Source organism: Rhopalosiphum maidis, chromosome 1, assembly GCF_003676215.2.
Source record: "Rhopalosiphum maidis isolate BTI-1 chromosome 1, ASM367621v3, whole genome shotgun sequence".
Classification (NCBI taxonomy): Eukaryota; Metazoa; Arthropoda; class Insecta; order Hemiptera; family Aphididae; genus Rhopalosiphum; species Rhopalosiphum maidis.
Window position 1 is genome coordinate 72,380,250 of NC_040877.1, and position 23,014 is coordinate 72,403,263.

Below are 23,014 nucleotides of genomic sequence, written 5' to 3' on the forward strand. Positions count from 1 at the left end.
TTAATTATTTAATTTACTAGAATAATAATGGAGTTAAGACAATCAATTTCCCTTTTTTATCTAAAAGTTGAATTTGAGGTTATTTTATTTTAAGAACCAATTTCACAAAAGAATAAATCTAATGAAATGATAATGCTAAATAGTATTGTTTTATTTTTCTAAAATATAAGACCTTAAAAATTAAGTGAATTAAGTTGATGTGTTATTTTAATTTTAAAATACATTCATACAATTTTAAATACATAAGTAGTTACAATGTAAAACGCTTATTTTATTATATTTATTTAATATTTATATCTATTGTTTAAATTAAAATATCAATAAAACCGATAAAGATTCTGTGGATAATATTTTTACCTTTAGTTTTATAATAATTGATTTATTACCTAGCAACTCACACTAATGTTAACAAAAGCTGAAAAAACATGTGTTCTATTGAACACATTTATACTAACATGATACCTTTGAGAATAATTATCCTATGTATCTATGATGTAAATCATAAATGAACAAGTAGGAATTTATTATTGTAAATCAGTATGTAAGCATATTTTTAACAACTTTTCAAAAATCTAGACAAACAAAAAACTATTTGGCATTTTTATAATTTATTTGTGTCTATATAAAATACCATAATTTTATATAAATTACCTGATGTGAGTATATATATAGTAAGCCTGTATCGCTATATTCTAGTTACATAAATCCCTCATAAACCTTTTAGTATAATATTTTTATTTTTTCATTTTTACCTAAAAATCTAATTTAATGTTTGACCACTTAAATTAACTCACTTTGCTCTTACAGTCTTACCCTACTTCCTATGGATGGGCTTTAATAAAACCAACAAAACCTTTATAGTTACCATAAATCGTCCTCATTCTCTCTAAATATAGGTACCTATATATAACCAATTGACCATGTAACCTACCTATTTTATTTTCTACTTTACTGTATCATCTTCCTTCTTTTAATTGTATGTACTTATTACAGTATTACCTACAGCCATTTGCCATCATAGATGTAGTAAAATTGGCACCTATCTCATATGAACATATTTACCTTATTTCTCTATATCATACCTCTATCTCTATGCTTGAATTACATGGCTCACGTTCACACCCACACTCTGTATAGTGCCCCAATGAACCCTGAACCCACTTTACCACCTCCACATACAATATTTATTGCATTGACCATATCGCTCCCACCACCGGGAATACGGCAATAACTACGGCTATATTAGCTGAATATTTTTTTCAGTCTGAGACTTTATAGGCGATTGCTTATAACTATATGTGTATTATAATGGCTATATCGCCCAGTGATTTTAGTCAAGGGGGGGGGGGCTTAAAGGGACTATAGCCTCCCCCATTGGCAGTATTTTTTCTATTGTTTTGAAATATTTAAATTTAAATATGGAAATTGTCTTACACATTTTAATTAGGTATTTAAAATAGTAAAAACGTTAATGTATGTTATAAGTATTTTTGTTTTTGATTTTCAATAATCCAAATAAAAATTATTTAGCCCCCTCCCCACGAAAAAAATCCTGGCTACGCCACTGGTATCTATTATCTCCTACATAAGAACGACAAATGTCAGGGGTGGTAGGACGACGAGTAGATGAATTATGAGATAATTCGTAAATGTATTTATGCGATTTTTCCTACGCAAGTTACAAAACGTCGTCCCACGGACACACTGTTTTATAATTATTATAATACGACTGCCATTGGGAATTCGGTACAGAACACAGATATTATATTATAAACACATATGTATGGTTATATATTATATATCTGTGGTACAAAACCACTCTGCCATCTTCTATGGTCTATGAAAACGGAGTAGATAGGTATTTACTGTTTCGCCATAATTCTTCGTATTTTTTTTCCTACAAGAATTGTAGATTATTATTTTTTCGGCGACTATTCTATATTGTGGTAATTATTTTATTTTATAAATTTATACGATTACCCGTTCAATATATATGGTGTATGAAGGTTTTCGTACGTGTTTGCTGCTCTGCCAGTAGCTAAGTGGACCTCTCCATTATAATTTTAATACATTTCGGTAAGAAAATCATTCGATGATTTTAAACAATGAATTGTAGTTTGTAACATAGGTATATTATTAGTTATTACTATACAATTTTATTTTTTGAAATAACCGCAAGATCTCCCGATCACCGCTGTACCTATATGGTACCTATAGGTAAGTGGTTAATCATATTATAATATTGTTTCGAATGATAAACTTAATAAGTCATGACTCATGACTGAAGATGGAAGACCTACTCTTACATTATATTATATTATGACTGTACTGATGCTTGATAGGTAAAAAGTGGTGGGAAATTTTATGTGTAATCTCCACCAAATATTTACGGAGAAGAATTTTATGATAGATAGTAAATATGTTGTAACTTGGTAACTTATTAACTTTTGTAGAGAACGAGAATTTATTAAACAAGAAAACATACACACTCGAATAAAATAATTAGTCATATATTTTAAAAGAACATATTTTAAGTTTTATATCAAATTGAAATGAAATATAAAGAATGGATAACAAAAGCACAGAATAATTCTGTGCGTTAACTACTAAATAAAATCTTATCTAATTTTAATTTAATATTTATGACACTGTAATACCTTAATTCATGCAATAAAATGCATTTTTGTAAAAATGTCAGTTAACACCTTTATTTATTGACCCCTTCAATTATGAAACAATACTTACGAAGTTCTCGTCGTTTCCGGTAAAATCAGCGTAATATTTATCAAGATTTATATGGCACACCGCAATTTGCAAGAGTCTCACAAAAAAATGTTGATTAATACAAAAGAATGGCGGATAAAATTATGCAATATGCCAACTGGAGAAAAATGAGCATCAAACAAGACCGTAACGATTCTTTGTAGTCGTCCATTGGTGAATTAAAAATTAAGTACGACAAAGACGTCTGTGCACTGCAGGCATCAGAGACAGTGAACCACGGGGTGAATTCAAACAAAATTTCAGTAAATTGGAGACGGCTGAACATAAATTAAAAGAAGTACGAAATGAAACAATTTTTTGAATGACCGAGTTTAAGGAGAAAATTTAAGTTTTTTTATGAACTGTTTATTTTTAAATGTTATAATATGTGATACAAATAAAAAGTTTCATTTGATGGCATAAACTCAACTTGTATAGTTATATGTCAATATTATGTCCTTTATTTGAAATCTAACGTGTTAAAAAAGTAATTTTTTCAATTAATAATAAATATACTATTATAAAGTTACAATACTTGTATTTCCTACAAAATATTAATTATTTTAGATTTATCTACAAACAGTGACAATATATATTTAACAGCAGTTATTGATTATAGTTAGTTTAAAAATATTGTATTTTTTTAAAAATTTAATTCCTATACAATAGCCCAAAACAATATTATTTAGAAACTTCTACAATGATGTCTTGACGTCATTGTTTGCTTTATGGATTGTCGTTGGTGTTGAATTAATTTCTAATATTTATTGTAAAAAAGTAAATACATTAGAAATTTTAACTATTAATTTGATCAAAATGAACTTTTTTCTTTGTTAAAATTTGAAAAACATTAAGTTAAGATTATTGTACCCAGAGAGTCAGAGCTGAATAAACACCAATATTTTTTATAAATTACGTATGTATAATGTACCGTGTACGTGTTAATAATCCATTATATATATTTTAAACACTTTTAGACTGTTTGCATATGTAACATCGACCTGTTCTATTCGTACGGTGAAACATGAATTTTTGTCGATCAAGAAATTGTTCAGTGTCAACAAAAATAAGAAAACTGTCAACATTGAAGACGAACTCAAACGTTCACTAATCAAAAACTTGGAAATTTTTAGGCATGTGCCAAATGAGACTGTCTGTCGTATCGACGACGTCAAGTCGACATTAACCGCAATGCTATTATTATCCGTACATGATCGAAATTCGCGGGATTATCAACTATTTGATCAAAAATTAAAGTCTCTTGTGGAATACCTTAAGCAAGACGTGCTTCTACGAGAATACGTAAATCGCGTTTATTCCAAGCAAGTATTGTTATTTATGTATTATTATCTTAATAATAAATATTAAGTATTATCTTATTAATATCGCGAATTATAATATAAGATTTATAAATGTATAATAGGTAGTAGGTACCTACATTTATCCTCGAACCTAAATTATATTGGGCATTGGCACGCGCGAATCTGATCGCGTCTTGTTCAATAAATTATTACGAAATTTATCCGATTTGTTATAAATCTGTTTATATAGTTATCTTGCTTTAATTTTTTTTGCGTGTTTCAAATTGCAATTAAATTTTTGAACGATTTAATTAACGGTATACAAACTTTATTTTATTTAGATAATTGTATTTATTACCATGCGATAGTTGTTGGCACGCGCCCAGAACGTTTTTATAGTAGTTATACACGCATTAGATGACATATTTTGTTTGCTTTAACATTTTCTGTTTGCCCACTGTACAGTCTAACCTATACTGAGTATACTCGTATAGTAATAGTTACAGCAGACTTGTATAGTGTTTGAAAAAATATTTTTCAATTTACGTGGTCTTACATACAATGATTTTTATTTTACAGGGACGAGCTATTTCGTTATAATAAAGTCGTCAAAGAACTATATCAGACTTGTGAGTTATTAAGTTCCCAAATAAGAAACATGTTATTTTTCAACAATCGAAACTCACGGATCGTTGAAATGACAATAGAAATTGTCAAGTCGGAAAAACAGCAGAAAGAAAAAAGTAATTTTTCGCCTGCCGCTAAATAACTTAATTTTAATTATTTAATTTAAAAGTTAAAATATTACGTCTTTTTCAAGTATGGTAAGTGGTAACTCTAGTTGTGTATCCAAGAGGAATAAGTGAGGTATTACTCCCTTTTATCGAAATGTTACCTAAATCTTATTGATTAATTTGAAATGTTTAATGTTAGTCGCTCACATTCAAACCGGCTCCGGTGGTGTATCCATCCCATGAAAATGTGTATGGATCTATGTAATACTTTTTTTTATTTTTTATGATATAAAAGAGATTTTTAATTTTGGTGCTTAATTGTATAAGTTAGGCACTTACTGGTTTGTGTGCAAGTATGTTATTTATATTTTGTGTCAATATTATATTAAAATAGATTTTTTATCGTTATTTTCTCGAAAAAATAAACAAAAATAGGTAAGAAATTTGTAATTTTAAAATATATAACTTAGTTATTATTTTATTAATTGCTGTAATTGTAACTTGCAACCAATTAAGATATAAATAAACTATAATAATATAAATGTAATACCTAACTTATGCCCGATTATATATCAAAAATACAAATAAAATTTTTTTAATAAATTGATTAAGTTTGATTTTGACTGTTTCTAGACCATGAAGCAAATTTCTTTAATATGGGTAAAAATCATATTCAAACGTTTCTTGTAATTTTGTTCTGTAATTTTTTTGTGTCCATAGTGTTCTCTGTAATTGTAACAGTGCTTAATTGTTAAATAGTATTTTTATGATATTGATTATAAATTTAGTTGTTTTCTTAATAAATCTCATTGGGGGAGAGGGGATAAGGTATAAAAAGAAATAAACTAAACAAGTATTAAATAGTATATTGTAAGTACTCAGTGGCGTATTTTCAATTTTTTGCTGGGGGGGGGAGAGTCTAATAAATCCAACATAATATAGATAGGTATACTGATATAAAGAAATAGTTTTTAATAGATTATAAGAATAAAAAATAGTTGTTTTATTATATTTTAAAGTTCAAAATCCAAGCGTCTTTTTTTTACAATTATTGATGTTTATCTAATACGGGTATTTTATAAAGTGGTAATACATGCAATACAAGGAAAAGTTTAGTTACGCGTGGTGGCGGGTTTTTGAGCGTTCAACTGCGTCCGTTGGCTAATTTTAAGCTATATTTGATATAAATAATTTTGTCACGAGAAAGATTGCATCGTCCGCGCGTGCCTACATAAATTGGGGTTTGCAAATATGTAAGAATTTTTGTTTTTTTTTTAGAGGTTCTGGGGGGGGGTCCAGTACCCCTTGACCCCCCGTAAATATGCCACTAAGTACTCATATTATTAAAATCAATTTAACTGTATTTGTGTGTTTATTGTTCCTACACTGTACAGGAGAAAGAATCTGCGTAGATGTAGAATTGGCGATTAAAAACCGCATGATCCGCAAGTGGTCCACATTAAAAACTTCAACCGACAAGCAATCACTAGAGAAATTTCTGAGCGAATTAACTGTAAGTTAACGTTAACATAATTGTATTGCATCATAAACCTATACGATTATTATGGAAAACTTTAACGTTTGTTAGGTATTTTATGTGAGTGTGATATATGTAAGATATATGTATAGAATTATGTCAAATATTTTAAAATATTTATTAAATTCATAATTATTTTTGAAATATTTTGAAATTTGTACTTTACCTATTTAGAAAAATTATTATCGACGAAAACTAAATGTACCTTACATTGCATTTTAACCACACGGACGAACTCAAGTTGTGATATTGTTATTATATTATTTTTAATATATACGTATTTACTCGGTTATACATCAACTTAGTATCTATACATATTATAAAATCGATGAAGTCGATGGAGGGATAGTTATAATAATCAACAAATGTATTGCAATAAGATAATTATTACAATTTATAATATATTTTCTGTTTATAAAAAGATAAAACAATAAATTATATAAACAATTTATCTTAGCCGATAATATTATATACGATAAAAATGGTCAAATAGGTATTTTCCTATAAATATTGATATTATTATACTATTTTCGTCATCGTAATGTTGCTACCTTAGCCGAATATGGATGAAAATAGATAAATATTTTGTTATGACATCTATATGTGATATTTTTATAACGAGCCGTTTTAGGTTTTTTTTAAATATATACAATTATTGTAATGACGTAAAATAAAGAACATAATAATAGGTATTTTTTCTGTATAATAACGTGATATTTATATTTCTCATTCATTTTGTTTCTAATGAACTGACAAAAAAAAAACAAAGAATATTTAGTCTCTATATTTTATTCAATTGATATTTTTATCGGTTATAAAATGTAAAATGTGTTTGATTAGTTATTGATTTTAGATGGTAGGTAATTGATAATTTCCTTCTTTTAATTATTTGAAATTCTCGCAAATGTCACATACATTAATTTAAAGTAAATACGCGTGTAAAATATTATTCTTTATATGTATACGCACCAGACATAATTTTTGATAAAGTACCTATATGATATCAAGATTTATTTATTTATTACACGTTGACATTTTATCATAACACTAATAGATTGGAGGACAGTGAGAGAGAGAGAGAGTACTCAATTTGGTAAACGTGTCTTTCTGCTATAATATGACTTACTTATACTTTATATATTATTATACATGATGTGTGTTGTATTTAGAGACTAAAAGATAATATATATTATGACATATTTTAATGTAATTTAATAGTAAAACGGTCAAATCCCCCAGAAACATCATCATATATCTACACTTATCAATATATAATAATAATAATAATAGATATTAATTAAATTAAAATAATAAAATAAATATGTAATACTCCAAGGTCCAAAGGACAAAAGGTAAGAGTACAATATTGAAAGACTAAAATTATCGTTAAATTAACACATGAAGACAATAATTGAAATAATTGAGAATGAGTTAAACATTAATATTCAAATTATAAATACAAGTTTTTATAGCTTAGAACAGACATTGAAAAAGGAAAGCAAAATTAGGAATTTTATTACACGTTGTTGATATGTGACACACAGGACTATTTGTGAAATAGTTGTTTTTAGAATGAGATATTGAAAAAGATGGGTTAATTCTGAAGTTTTAAAGAGGAATACCTTAAAACTATTTTTTTGTAATAACTCAGAACAGTCCATAAGACCGTTCAAGATTTTATGCATAAAAGTAACATCAAACATTACTCATCTTGATTTTAGCGACTTTATTATATGCAGAGTGTCGCGCGAGGATTTACCCATTGCGATGTTTTCTGAAATAATGGTGATGTCATAATTCTGGTTTTTTAATAAGATTCCCAGAAACAATAACTACAAATATTTCATGTTTTAATTTATTTTTATGTTTTGGTAAAAAAGTTAAAAATGTATTTTTTTATTTAATTATTTAAAAAAAAAAATTGAAGATAGCCATTTTGTAGAGTTTTTTTTTCTGAAAATATTGACGTTTTAACATTTTAATTTCATCAATTTCCTGATTTTTAATATTTTTTCTAGTTTCGAAAAAAACCCGTTCGCCAGCCGTACGAGCACGCGGGCCACATGTTTGATACAATGATACCACTATCGCACTATGGCACTATCGTATTAAATAATTCGCATTTTTTAACTAAAAATACATTTTTTTTAACTTTTTTACCAAAACATAAAAATAAATTAAAACATAAAATATTTGTAGTTGATGTCCCTGTGAATCTTATTAAAAAACCAGAATTATGATATCTCCATTATTTCAGGATATATCGCAATGGATAAATCCTCACGGGACACTCTGTATACCAGAAAACACTCGGAAATGAATTAAACTATGCAATATTACATATTATACAATTATAATTGCTACATTCTTATCTGTACCTATCATACATTCATACATAATACAAATATATATATATAAATATTATGTTTGCGGTTATTTGTCGAAGGGTATGAAAACGGCGATGATTTTATGGCATCAACGAGTGGTTGGAGTTCTGGAAAAAGCGCAGCGACACGTTGATGCAACCAAAATGGCACGCAGCGGTGTCGCAAACTGCAACGACCAATTTGACGTTTCTGTGACTATTTCACAGCAACACATCGATTTGTTTCAAGACAACATCACCACCGCCTCAAATGTCATAAACAATGCAGACGGATGGGACACACTGGCCGAGAGCAGCTCTCGCGGGATATTTTTTTAAGATGCCCTGAGTACTACTGTATAGGAATTTCTATACGTTATAATTTATATTTTTATATACAAATAAACGAATAGTTATAATATTGCCAATGACATTGTTTGAATAAAAATTTACTCATCAAACAGTTAAGAAATTGACTTTTTGGCAAAATTTGTCGATTTTACGTGCTTGATGTTTTAAATACGAGTACATAATAATGAATAACGATGATGTGGGCTGTGGGGATCCGTTCAATATTATAATAATATGTAATGATGATATTTGTAATTTTTATCAAAGATTTTTTTTTTTATATATATAAATATGTTTTTAGGGTTTGCAAAACTTTTGTCTAACCTTTGCCATCTTACAAGTAAAAAAAAAATCAACCGGTATATAATAGGTGAATTTATGCGAAAACCCACTTCAAAAACACTGGCCAATCGCCGAGGGTGCAGCAGAATACTATACGCGTATACTTGTCACGAACCGATCGCTCAATTAGAATAGCGTCGGTCATTAAAAATCGAAATTTCAAACACGTATTAAACATGCCACATTTATGTGTACACATAATAATAATTACGGGTTTTTAATGTTTTTATATGTGCTAGTTAAGATGCGCCCACGCTTGTCGCTCGGTAAATTTCGGCGCGTTAAACGCCGTGAGAAAATCAAACACCGGCGCGCGCGATCGTACAATTTGACAGCTATATATATATATATCTACATACACACTTTTAGAGGCGCTCGCCCTTAAAACGCGCGGACCCGCAGCACCCACGACCGCGGGGAGATGTCCGTAAAATAACGTATTATAGTACATATATATATGTATAGGTATAGGTATATAATATAAATAAAAACTGTACGCGATATAGGCATTTAGCCAGTGTACATATAACATTATATTATGGACAGTGAGACGTGTAAAATAAAGAAAATATAACATAATATCGCTATGTGTATACGTATAGGAACAAAAATGTATTTATAAATAATATGGCCGCGTATAGAGGCATGTTGAATATTATTACGCATTAGGTATAGTGCCATTAGCGTATGCGTATATATAATGTTATATCCGTCTGCCCGACGACGTCGGTAAAATCGTCTCAAACGGGTCCCAACGATTATCGCGTCACCTCCCGCTATATTAAATACACGTATTATACATAATATTACAGTATTATGTACACGCGGGTAACTGCAGCACACATTATTATATGCACGTCGGCCGTCACGCGCGCGCGTGTGAAAAGAAGAACTCGCGGCCGCGAGATCGTGCTCGGCGATTAGGGTGTTTCAAAACACACTGCGCCGTGTCTCGAATTGACGGCTTGTTTGTATATATTATGTGTACTTTATAATAGATTATATTATGTGTATGTGTGTGTATACATATATACATGGTCGGGTCGCGGTATCTGCGTGAAACCGCTTCCGGAATATAATATAACATTACCGCCGACTCTGTTGGAAAGCTATTGACTCGTTAATGGGTCCGACGGAGAAGAAATAAACAAACAAATGAATCAATCAATAAACAAGCCTGTAAAAAAAAAAATACCAGATCTGCGACGATCCAGCGACTCACTGGGGTTGTACTCCTTCCACGTGCAAACTATAAATATTAAATACATAGGTAATGAGCTCCCTCTTATAGTATACTCCCTATAGGTCTTTATACCCCCGTACAAGTTTATAATACACAGTGTATGGGATTTTATATACTGTTTAGATGGTCAATATAATCAGTATCGATCTAGCATATGTAAAAGTCGTCGGTCGCTACACTCTCGATAATTTTCCTCCAAGTCCTATACGGTTTTATTTTAGTTTCAAAAGAATAAATAATATGGACAATTTTGTGTTTTTATCTCGAGTTAGTGGAAAATATTATTTATTATTTTATTAATTACTTAGGTGTAATTCCGATTTCGGTGACTTGAACGCACGAATTAACGGCATCTAAACCATATTTCAATATAACTCGGTACTTTAATAAGTATATTAATATGATACAATTATTAGTTTTTCTATATTTTTGGTAAACAATTTTAAGTATACATTTATTTATAAAATTATTATTATACAATATGTAAATGCACAGCCCTCTATATCTATAAAGTTATAGCTGAAATGTTATATTACACTTTCCTAGTATTTAAAGGAATTTGATTTAAAACTTATGTATAAAATATATATTGAAAATATAGGCATATATTTGATATACGAGATCTATATAGATAACCGATTTGATCGATTATATAAGAAATGCATATTATGTTATATGTAGCTATACATATGTATTTATATGTTGCTTATGCACAATGCACATTATATTATAACTGCATTATCGTAGCTGTGATCAGTATTTAATTGTATGTTTTTTCATTTTATTTTTTTTTATACGCGTTGTAGATACACACATTTTTAAATCGTCAGCTTTTACAAGACATTACAATATCTACATAACATTAAATGCAGTTGCGTCTTAATTGAGAATTATTCATTGTATCCCACACACGTTATAATATTGGTAATAATATTTGCCGTGCATATACAAGACTGCAACCAGTGGTGAAATATACATTGCAAATATTTTCAACTAAAATGTTCCATAATTCATCCGATCGACGACGTGATTAATACCATTGGAAAACACGAGTGTCCGCTTGACTGCACTATATAGGCATATATTATGTATAATATAATATACGCACACGCGTATGATAATATATATAATATACATTAGGCGTTATAAAGAGTTTTATGTATGAGATTTAGTACTACTGTCCAACGAAACTATCTGATCGTTTACCTGTTATTGAACCAATAAGTTTTCATTAAATGATATAAATCCAAGTTCCTACAACAAGTATTATTTGTTGTTACTCTTATTTATTGTATAATATGTGGCGCACGCTCAGCGGAGTTGAGAAAATTGTATCTGTTACTTCAATGTAGATCATATCTACTTATATTCAGCCGAGTACGAATGACGACGATATTTCATGTTCGATACGAACACACAAACACACACACACACACACACACACACACACACACACCCGTGCATTCACATTTTGTACGCACTATTTTTAATAGAATATATCGTAATGATTTATATTGTGATTTTCTAAGCCCTTCTTTATATCGGGAACATGTGTGGTTGTATTATACATACCTATTATATAGTTCGATGTATATACGTGCGGCGGTATCGCTGAATCAGAATAACTACTCGGTCGCGCGTATATTGTACATAATATATTTATTATTTATGATTTCATTTGTGTAATCTAATACGGTCAAGTAAAAATATTAAAATTAAAAATTTACAAGTTAATACATACGTAATTTATTATATATTATACATGTATGATTTTCGATCATATAACACGGTTAACTATTTATGATATTATGTATACATATAAGTTTCATGATGTAATTAATAGACGATTGCGCGGTATATAATATGTGTTATTTTTAAATCTTAAATTTACTTATATACTATTGCCCTTAGTAGTATATTTATGTTTAGACGCAATAAGTAAGTATGTATAAATATAAGTTTGAACGCGGTATTATAAATTTAATTTCAAAACAATGTTACCATCATTGATTATAAATTACTCGAAATAATAGTGAGTATATAGGCATATAGCAAATAATCAATGACTGAATTATAGGTATCATTGAACGTTTAAATGCAAATATTGTATCTATTTTATTCTATGAGTTATTATTGTATAATATGAATTTTCACTTAGTAAGATTTTGTCAAAGTAAATCTAGAGAGATTACTTCTATTTTAATTTGTAGTCGTTCGTGGGTACTGACGGTACTGTATAATATGTCAAATTGTCAAGCTGAGAGTCAAGCGTATAAACTATTCATACATATTAATACGTCTGATATAGTATAATATACAATACAATAACCGTGGGTCGCATCCGGTCCTATTAATGCTTTTTGATTTGGTCTAATGTATTTTTGCATTTTCGTTGTATTTTTTTTTTTTAATAGTTTATCAAATGCGGCATTAATAAAACAAATGTAATAAAATTTCATGACACGATCAATTGGAAATATTTATTTTATTATTGATCAAATGTAATATTGCGCAATCATAATAAAAAATAACTATTATAAAAAATTATTACATTATTACATTTTATTAGTAGGTAGGTAGTACCTAATAACTACAATAATAAAACCTGACACTGGCCTGTACTAAAAGTCTAAATTTAAACAACGGAGAAATGAATTTGTAAAAAATGAATTTATAAGACAAATTATGATATAATGTTTTAATAATATTATTGCTCCTTACAGCTGTTCTAAACTAAAATAATTTTAATCGCCGAATATGTAATGTAACTATTGTACCTTACAGGTTTTCAATTCATATTATTATATTATTATATCTTTCACTATCTGTAATTGTCGAACTGTAACTAAATGTTCTAAAAAAAAAAAAAATAATAATATTATTGGTTTTTATATTTATACTTATCAAAGTATATATATTCTATTTAAGTAATGAATGCTAAAATTGTCGGCACTCATAACTTATTCAAACGGACGGACAATAAACAAAATTATTAACGTTGAATATTTATACGATTATTAGATTATATATTACAGTCGGAGCACCAATAACACTAAAACTGCATGTTGATAAAAATAAGTATCAGAATCGTTTTTATAATTTTCATCAAAACGCTGATACCTTGCCAATACGTCTGTCGAGGGCTATAAAAACTAAACATGCATATTATTTAAATGCATTTTTTTTTACATATTTACTTACCATTGATTTTTTACGACTTATTATGATTATACGTTTGTCGTGTATAATATCTGCATATAAAAATATAACGACGTATAGTAATATCGTGGTGACATTTCACGGTGTTCTGCGAATCGTCGCGTCGGTGCTAAAACATTGATATTATTATTATATTGCTTTGATTTAGAGATTCGTGTAGTGTGTATAGGTACGTATCTACGCGTATAGATTATTATATAGTTTTGATACCGGTGATGAGAAACACGTTATCACCAATAAGGCAATAACATAGAAACAGATACAGTGTACCAGAGCAATGGTCTACTCAATGACAACGCCGAATATAGAACACGGTGACTTCCCATTGGAATTTATAGTAAAAAAACTGAGAAAATTAATTTCAAAAACCTTTTTTTTATGTTGAATAGGTATGATGATTCAGCGTGTATAGTGGAAACTTGCCTTTAGTTTCTCACAATATTGAAAATATTATAAAATTTCGTAATAAGATGTACATTTTCTTCGCCGTATCGCATATAATAATTTCACAACAAAGATAACAACAATTTTAATTTTAGTTCTATTTCATCATCATACCAACTATATTTTGTTCCGCTGTGTACAAAATTTATTATAACTTTGTGTGTAAAAACGTATAATGTTTTTGAAAGTGTTACCAGAAAAATCAAAGACTGGTGCGCTAAAATAAAGTATAATATCTGCAAAATGAATGCAAAAAGCAAATTTTAATTTCAATGATGAAACTATAGAAATATATTTGGTGAAAAAAAGGGCGACTCGTAAATTCTCTCAAATTTCGACACATCTTTTGGTATATATTTTGAAATTTTAAAACGACATGTGGGGACTACGTAAAGTTTACCCACCCATTCTTGGTTTGTCCAAAATTCGTAAACAGCTAGCTCTCGAATTCTGAAAATGAACTTACAAATTTTTGCAATTAACTCGATTGCAGGTGAAGGTTTTGAGTGGCTACGCCAAACTGATAGGGCCAACTTCATGTACGCGTATATACATGCAGTATTACTGGCATCAGTGCACAAGCTGGTTGGTAGTCAAATTTAAATACCGAGCAGCCTCAGATTTCATCATAGTACGCGTTTAAAAATAAATACGATATAATATAAAAAGTAATAATAGTAAGAGACTACTAACTAAAGCTGTCACAACGACTGTATACGCCTATGTATGAAGTGTGTACAGTGACGTAAATCTGTGTTATGTATGCGTTCATAATATGATATAATATTATTGTATTGTGGTATATTATATATAGAAGGCAGCTGGTGTGCAGGCGGCGGCTTGATAATAATAACAAATATTATTATTGTTGTATTAGATTATCCTGGCCGACAATGATAAACGGTTTCGGCGCGGTTTTTTTATAATGTCTTTTCGTTCCGAGTGGCTTTGCTGCGTATCTATTGTGTACACACATACAAGCGCGCACAAATATACGCGTGTGTTATAGAGTTTATTTATTTATTTGTTTTTTTATCCTTTCATATACGGACAACACAGAAATCGATTTTGGACGTGAAGCTCGTGCTCGGCCACCGATATCGCACTAGCGTAATACAAAACTACCATAATGTTATAATATTATAATAATAGGTAGATGATATTATTATCGCCACGTGCAGTGTATAGGCGATAGGAGGGTTGAGAGGAGGTCTTAGGTGCTTAGTATGATAATCAGACGTCAACGGTTATAAATAAATAGACGATGACGTCCACCGTTATATCATATATATATACATACACACACACACTCGCTTACACGTATACGTAATGAATCCTCTTTGTACCTCGTCCGTCGGTCTCGGAGGTGTAAAACTGTACCTATAAGGTAATGATTATCGTTGTTATAATATTACACAAGTTGCTATTTTGAATTACCCGTCGCCTCAGAGTCTCGTGATTTATGCTCGAAAACTACTTTTTCGTTTCTCTTCGATCTTTTTTTTCTTTTTTGATAATTTTCAAATAGTCTCCGTGTATACAGTCTCTCGCTCAAACACAAACACACTCTTTCTTTTTCTTTCTCTGACCATATTACACTGCGCGGTCTCTGGTTAGCGGGGTTTCTGAAAAGAACCGAAATATCGGACCGAAGGCGCGCGGAGAGGCGTGAAACCGCTATACGCGGTAAATAATCGGTTTTTCATGGTGTCGAGTACAAAATTTGTTTTAGCCATCAGCCACGATACGTCGTCATGTGACGGCGTCGGTGGTTAAATTCCAACTATACACACTACCTACAAAGTATAATATAATAATATATAATATCTCACCGCATGTGTCTTGGTGTTAATGTTTATAATAATACGATTTCCGATTTCGCCTCGAACGAAATAAATAAAATACCTGTTGATTTGTGTACTTTATTCACCGTAATCTCGTTTTTTGGAACAGCATATTATATATCCGTCGTTTATATATAATGGTAGGCATTTGAAATTTTTTTATTCACTCATAATTATACCAGTATGAGTTATGGTTTTGGCGTCACTTATATTATATCAAATAATCTATATGTGTACAAAGAAAATGATTTGCTAAATTTCAGTATAATAATAAATGTATACCCGTATTATACGTATAATATATATAACAATTATAAAGTTATAACCTATGTCCTATATATGGTTTAAAATATTTAAAGTACCTATTTTGGAACTGGCGCATTTTAGGTATTCATTATAATATATATGTTAGTTAATTTTCATTGACAGAAAATTTTATTCTAAAAGCAGTAAAAGCATGTAATTTTTCGAATAGTCTTTATTGAAAACATACCACGAAAAGTGCCTCGAAACTTTACAAACAATACAAACTCTGCGTTAACAAACGTTGTCTTTTGCTGATTGTTTGATGCACAAATTATTAATAGTTAGATTATATTAGTTTTCTTTATGTTGACACATATTATATTATGGACTAGTTTTTATTAAAATTAAAAATTATTTTTACAATATTATTTTGAGCGAGTTATTATTGAACCGATACGTCCTCCGGCAAATTAACTTAGTAGATATTAAATTCACTTCAAAAGTATTACAAAAATAATTAAGATACCTACGGAAGTTATAATATAATGTTAGTCAAAATTTATTGCACTACTGTCCGCAATAATATTAAATGTATTTTAGAAATAGCGCCCGTGGTCTACTACAGAAGCGTTTGCCGCTTAGTTAGTTTTACTAAAACCGATCGCAACGAAAAATATATTTTTTGATTTATAACACCCGTTTGTTCAATTGAAAAATACAAAGGTATCATATACTAACATAATATCATTCATATCTACAAATATTACTAAATATTTTATAAATAACCAGTCAACAGTAATGAATATTGTTTTTGGTTACCGATTTTAATGTTTTGAAGCTATTGGAAAATGTCCATTTCTTTTAACAACTATCGTAGAATAGCATCATCTTAATTTAAATAATTTAAAAGTATGTATTAGTTTTTAAAATATATTTAGATTTTATTTATTTTGACTATACTGAGTTGTTTAATGTTTAATTATAATGCTATTATATTATATGAATACTTGATAATTATCATGTAAATTATAAATGTTTTCCTACACTTATAAATTATAATGCGCGTACAACAAAATGATTATTTAAACAGAACACATTAAATTTTTTTTTGTGCGATCACTTAACTAGGAAAAAATGTATTTACTTTCTATTACTATTCACTTGTACATTGATAGTATCTAATGTTCCATCCGAGGTTAATGTCCCCACTCTCGGCACGAAGTATAATTTTTGAATAGTTTACTGTTTTTTTTTTTTTACAAGCAACAAATCATCCACAATCATATTCACGTCGATCGACCAATTTAGATTTTAATCTATACAGTGGATAAAGCGCCCGCCCGTCTTTATTCCCATCCCCCGGGCTCCCTAAAACATACGTTCAAATAATAATAATTTTAATAAAATTGGGTTAAAAATAGAGATAACATGTTCTTACACGTGTATATAACAATATTAAACGTTTCGGTAATAAATAAACACATCGCGCGCTCGTCCGTAATGTTGTTACCGTTAATTAGTATGCACGCATTGTAAAAGTTACACCCAAAATGTGTTCAAGTTACGAAACGCATGTTTTTGTATAAACATGTTATAATATTGACTGAAGCCGATAATAATAATAACGACGACACAAATTGATGTAAAATGACAGCGCATCCTACCCGCTCCTTATAAACATGAAAAAACATGTGTAAAAGTGTAAGGTATACTACAGAGCTATACACAGATTATATTATATATAGAAAGACATTATTGGTACTCGGGATTTCAATGTACAATAATATGACCGTATTTATATTATTCTGTGCTATCAAATAATATTTTAAGTTAAATTTGATACTTTATTTTTTAATCAATGAAAGTGCAAGGCGAGCAATTAAGACATTATCAAAAAGAACGATTTTATATTTTTTTTTATAATTTATTATTTATTGCAGCACGGATTACATATTACATCCATACAATGTTGATACAAAAAGTTCTCAAACAACTTTGCACTTTGTTTATAACGTTATACAATTCTACATTATTCACAAACATTTAATTGAAGTACATTCAGTTATGGAAATAAATGTGCACTCGAGATTGATACTTGTGTCACTGTAACTATTCTGTGAACCATTTTTGAGTTGTATTGCATGATTACATAACTTCTAAGCATACAGGTATATCTAACCACTTAGGTATGACCCGAACAAAATTAACGGATTAACAGTTTATTTTTTAGAAATTTGAAAATGTCAAGACTATAAAAGCTGTTGTATCATTACATCATAATATTAGAGTTATTATCTTGTGCGCTTACTATCTTTATTACCTCGATAGTCGATATACTTAATCAAAATTAGGCGACCATTATTTTTTATTGCTATATTCTATATGCATTAACTATAAAAAGTTATAAACTTAAATAAAAAATGAATATTTTTTTAAAAATTTACATTAGCCGCATAAAATATATCCTGTGCATTATCGAAAATGTTTAAATGATTATTATTCTTACTGCCCAAAAATGTAGAATATTTTACGAAATTCCTAATGAATGTACATAAAATGTTCGTATTTTCTACATTGTCTTTAAAAAACATAATATATATATATATATAAATATAATGTACTGATCGGTGCATTTTGATAACGTGAATTGCTCACAGCGGAAGCGGGAAGTTATAGTTTTGACAGCTGAATACGCGTTTTACACTTTTATCAGCGCATTATAGCTATAGTTGCAGCTTGCAGCGCTGCATTATAATAATATTATGTTATACGCCTGTATAATATTATCATATACGTGTATTATAATGTTAGATGATTTTAAGCTGAGACGACATTTTTTATACATACCTATACATATATTTATAAGTTTAAGTCTGAATTATTTTGAATGACTTTAGATTTTTTTATGTAAATATTTTCTACCGGATGAACGCACGCGCGTAAGAGTTATCTAGTATTAATAATAGTAATAAAAAAAGAAGCCAATTAGGACACTGCTGTTGTAAATCCTTCGAGTCGACAGATATTACTAAACGGGACTACGCGTATACGTCGAGACGAGTGAGTTATCGTAAAATTATTGCTAAACGAGATTTTGACTAAAAATTTATTTTTATACATTACACTCTGAAAAATATATGTTGGAATACGACATTGCACAATGCATGAAAATACAATTTAAACTTTAATAGTTGGCTCTTCGAGACGATAACATAGTCACATAGTCATACACATATAAACATTGTCAACCATATGAAATGGAATAGGTAATAAATAAGTATTCAGTCAGTATGCCTACGACTGTTTCGTTAATTAGGTGTACTTAAATCAGATATTTAATTTAATTTTATGTTTGTATTTTGTTTTAAAAACAACGAGAATAGATTTTTGTGTTCATAGCATTTGTAACGCACGCGGTTAGGCGATGGTTGATGAAAAAATGTCAACCAAACGACAACGTACCGTGCAGATATGGTTTTAACATTTGTGTAGCTTTAGGTCATTATTATCGTAATTCAATCCGTTTCACTAAAACCAATACATACGTATTAATTGTACATTCTAGTAAAATATTCTATTTTCTCGCGCCTTAAATCAATTTTACTTTTGAAAGTTTCGTGAATTATACCACTGAATTAATAATATTGATGACCGTTGAGTGGTATAATACGACCCTGTTGATCGGAGGAAAGCAGAAAATAAATAATGATTATTTACGTTTTTATTATATTATATTGAAATTTAATATTCTCACGAGTATGTTGCATTGTGTATGCGCTTGCGCGGAAATCGACCTCGTCCGAATCATAAAACATACGCCCAACACGCGCAATGACACCTCGGAACCGTTCGTATATCATAGTGTAATATAGTCGTGTTTATTAAATTATTACATCTAATATATAATATGCGTATTATAAATAACGCAATAGTAATTTCATCCGATGTAATTAAGTATCCATCCGACCGACTTAAGACCCGTTGTAAACAAAACGCGCGTTATTATAATAATAATAATCGCACGGGACTCTCATCACCACTCCACCCGGACCACCGGATCGAATCGTCCACCCTCGGGGGGCGTAACGACGACGGATTGTATAATATTATTGTATAGGTGTACTCACGCGGTAGGTGAAATATCGCGATATGCTCTTTTACATTTTAATATATTATATACATAATAATACTAATATTGTGCCGGTATTTATTCATTATGCGTACCTATACCTATACAACAGGCACGTTAGCGCGACTCGTCCGCAAAGATTTATTCGAATTTGCTCGTCTCCATGCGACCGAAATGAAAATAATACCACGATATAGGTACCTAATATAATACGATCGTATATCCGAATATATCCGCGGCACCGAGGGCGGAATCGCGGCGAAGAGTTATGGGTCAATCGTCGATTCTAATTACGACGCGCGCGTGCGCCTTCGCGCCACACCTCGGTTCTTCGGAGGAATTATCGTTCCCGATGCGTAAATTAATGAGTCGTATATCAGGCAACGACCAAAGAGATAGAAAAATGCGGCTATACGGCAGTGTCTAGAGCCATGCCGAAGAAAAGAGATTGGAACAACATAACACCGGTTTATTTATTGTTTTTTACTCCCGGGCGACACCTAAAACGATCATCAAATACCTGAGTATTTATACGCGTATCTCGTACGCATGTCTAACATACAATATTATATTGTGTACCGTGCGCGCCGCCGCCGAAGACTTACTTTTCGAATCTTGTATATATACGCGGGACGGGATCTAAAATAAATTAATAAATAATAATCGTTCCGGATTCGGCTGATGCTATAATATATCTACCTGCAGCTAGGTACATTTCATATTTTTACCGTCATGAACACGCAAGGATGCATCAAAACGTAAAACACCCTAAATAATAAAAATATATTAATGTACAATCAGATTATTATTATTATATATTAAAATTTTATAATATAATAATGATATAATATAGTCACCGTTATATATCACATTTACGAGTATAAGATTTTTTTATAGGTAACTGATGGGACTTGTGTTTAGTGTTTACTATATTTTGTGGCTTTATACAGTGTAATTAACCAGTATTCCGGTAATCCCTAATCAACTTTTTTAATTTAGAAAAATATATACCTAACATATAAAATATTATGTTAAATTTTAATATTTAAATATTTTAATTTTTATATTTGTGCACAGCATAATGATCTATTTTTTTCGTGTAAACAAATGTTTTAACATATCGTTTGAGTGAATACAAAACTCGCAATAACTCAGTAATATAACTTCCCAATTTCTAAGAGACTTGAGAGTAAGACATACTCTTATTGAATCTGTAGGTTTGATTGACAATTACTATGATGAATACTAATGATTCATGAAGTGTGAGGCACTTATTTTGTCAATGTAATTACAATAATATATATAAACAAAATTAATTTTAATAATACCTATTACATAAAATAAATTATTTTCTTTATTAAACAAATTTATTTTTATCTTTCGGTGATTTGTACTTTCCCTAATGGTAACAGATTTGCAAAAAAAAAAAATATTTACACAAATTAATATAGTCTTTCATTTAACATTTAGAATATAAATTGTTATGTTTAGAAATAAAAATGTAGAATTTGTACAGAAATGTATTCGTATGACAAGCATTTTCTGTGAAAACATTATGGTAATAATTTGTATGTTTCGCATGTGTGAAGATTATCATCCATCGATGAAACTCCAAAGAGAGATTATTTAAAAAAAACATAAAATAAAAAAACGAATTTAATCAACACAAGCCATATCAATATTAATTCAAAATCAATCCACTAAGAAATTTCATTTAAACACACAACTAGTAATAATATATTTTTTGGTATTTTTTTTTATTATAAGTAAATTAAAAATGGTTTTAAGATCAAAATGACTATTGGTTTTCCGATTTCCAATTTACTTGAATGAATTGAATTCGTGTACTCGTGTGCACAACACTACTTGGTTCGATTGCCACAAATATTGTGACACGTAGGTCGTAGGTATACTTATATAAACGTGTATTTTCTCGATAATCAAATAATTATACACGCCAGTAATTTTTAAACCTATAGTGGTAGTTTGTATAAACGGATCATACGTGTATAGGTGAGCATTAAAAAAAAATCCTCATTTGTTAATGTAAATGGACCTTCTCCGGTTAAAATCCAATCGTCTTGTTTTTCGATCTCATAATAATCATCAAAAAATAACCCTTGAGGCCCTGTTGGCATTTTGTACATATAATAAATATATATTATTTTACATGTGTACACGAAGCTATTATAATATTATATTATTATATAGTGTCAGAGGGAGGCTGGGTAACTATTATGATGCTATACGTAATATTTTTAATCGACTGCGATGCAGCGGCTCAGCCAGAAGCTAATAATCGTTTTGGAATTTAAGGCGTTCGATCGATAATAATCACTTCTGTAGCGGTAGCGGCTACGGCGGCGGCATTGATAACGGATGCACGTAATTTACGGCGTGTTAGAAATTGACCGACTGGGATAGCTGTTGATTCGTAGCCGTCAACGGCCGTTTCGCCGCACGCATCTTGTATAATATAATATTTTATCGGACGGA

The 23,014-nt window shown here is 29.7% G+C and overlaps 1 protein-coding gene across 1 annotated transcript; it reads left to right on the top strand.

Annotated features, from left to right (window-relative positions):
* Positions 1-4,722: 4,722 nt before the first annotated feature.
* On the top strand, positions 4,723-9,039 carry LOC113550217. The gene is made up of 3 exons (XM_026951928.1): positions 4,723-4,807; positions 6,193-6,311; positions 8,782-9,039. Exons 1-3 carry the CDS (start codon positions 4,723-4,725, stop codon positions 9,037-9,039), a joined length of 462 nt encoding a protein of 153 aa, XP_026807729.1.
* The last annotated feature ends 13,975 nt before the right edge of the window (positions 9,040-23,014 follow it).

What these genes read in the sequence shown, in the direction of transcription:
- LOC113550217 (XM_026951928.1), top strand. Translation starts at nt 4,723, where the DNA reads ATGTTATTTTTCAACAATCGAAACTCACGGATCGTTGAAATGACAATA. An exon ending in AAAACAGCAGAAAGAAAAAA is followed by an intron (nt 4,808 to 6,192) that starts GTAATTTTTCGC and finishes TACACTGTACAG; the next exon opens with GAGAAAGAATCTGCGTAGAT. An exon ending in AATTTCTGAGCGAATTAACT is followed by an intron (nt 6,312 to 8,781) that starts GTAAGTTAACGT and finishes TATTTGTCGAAG; the next exon opens with GGTATGAAAACGGCGATGAT.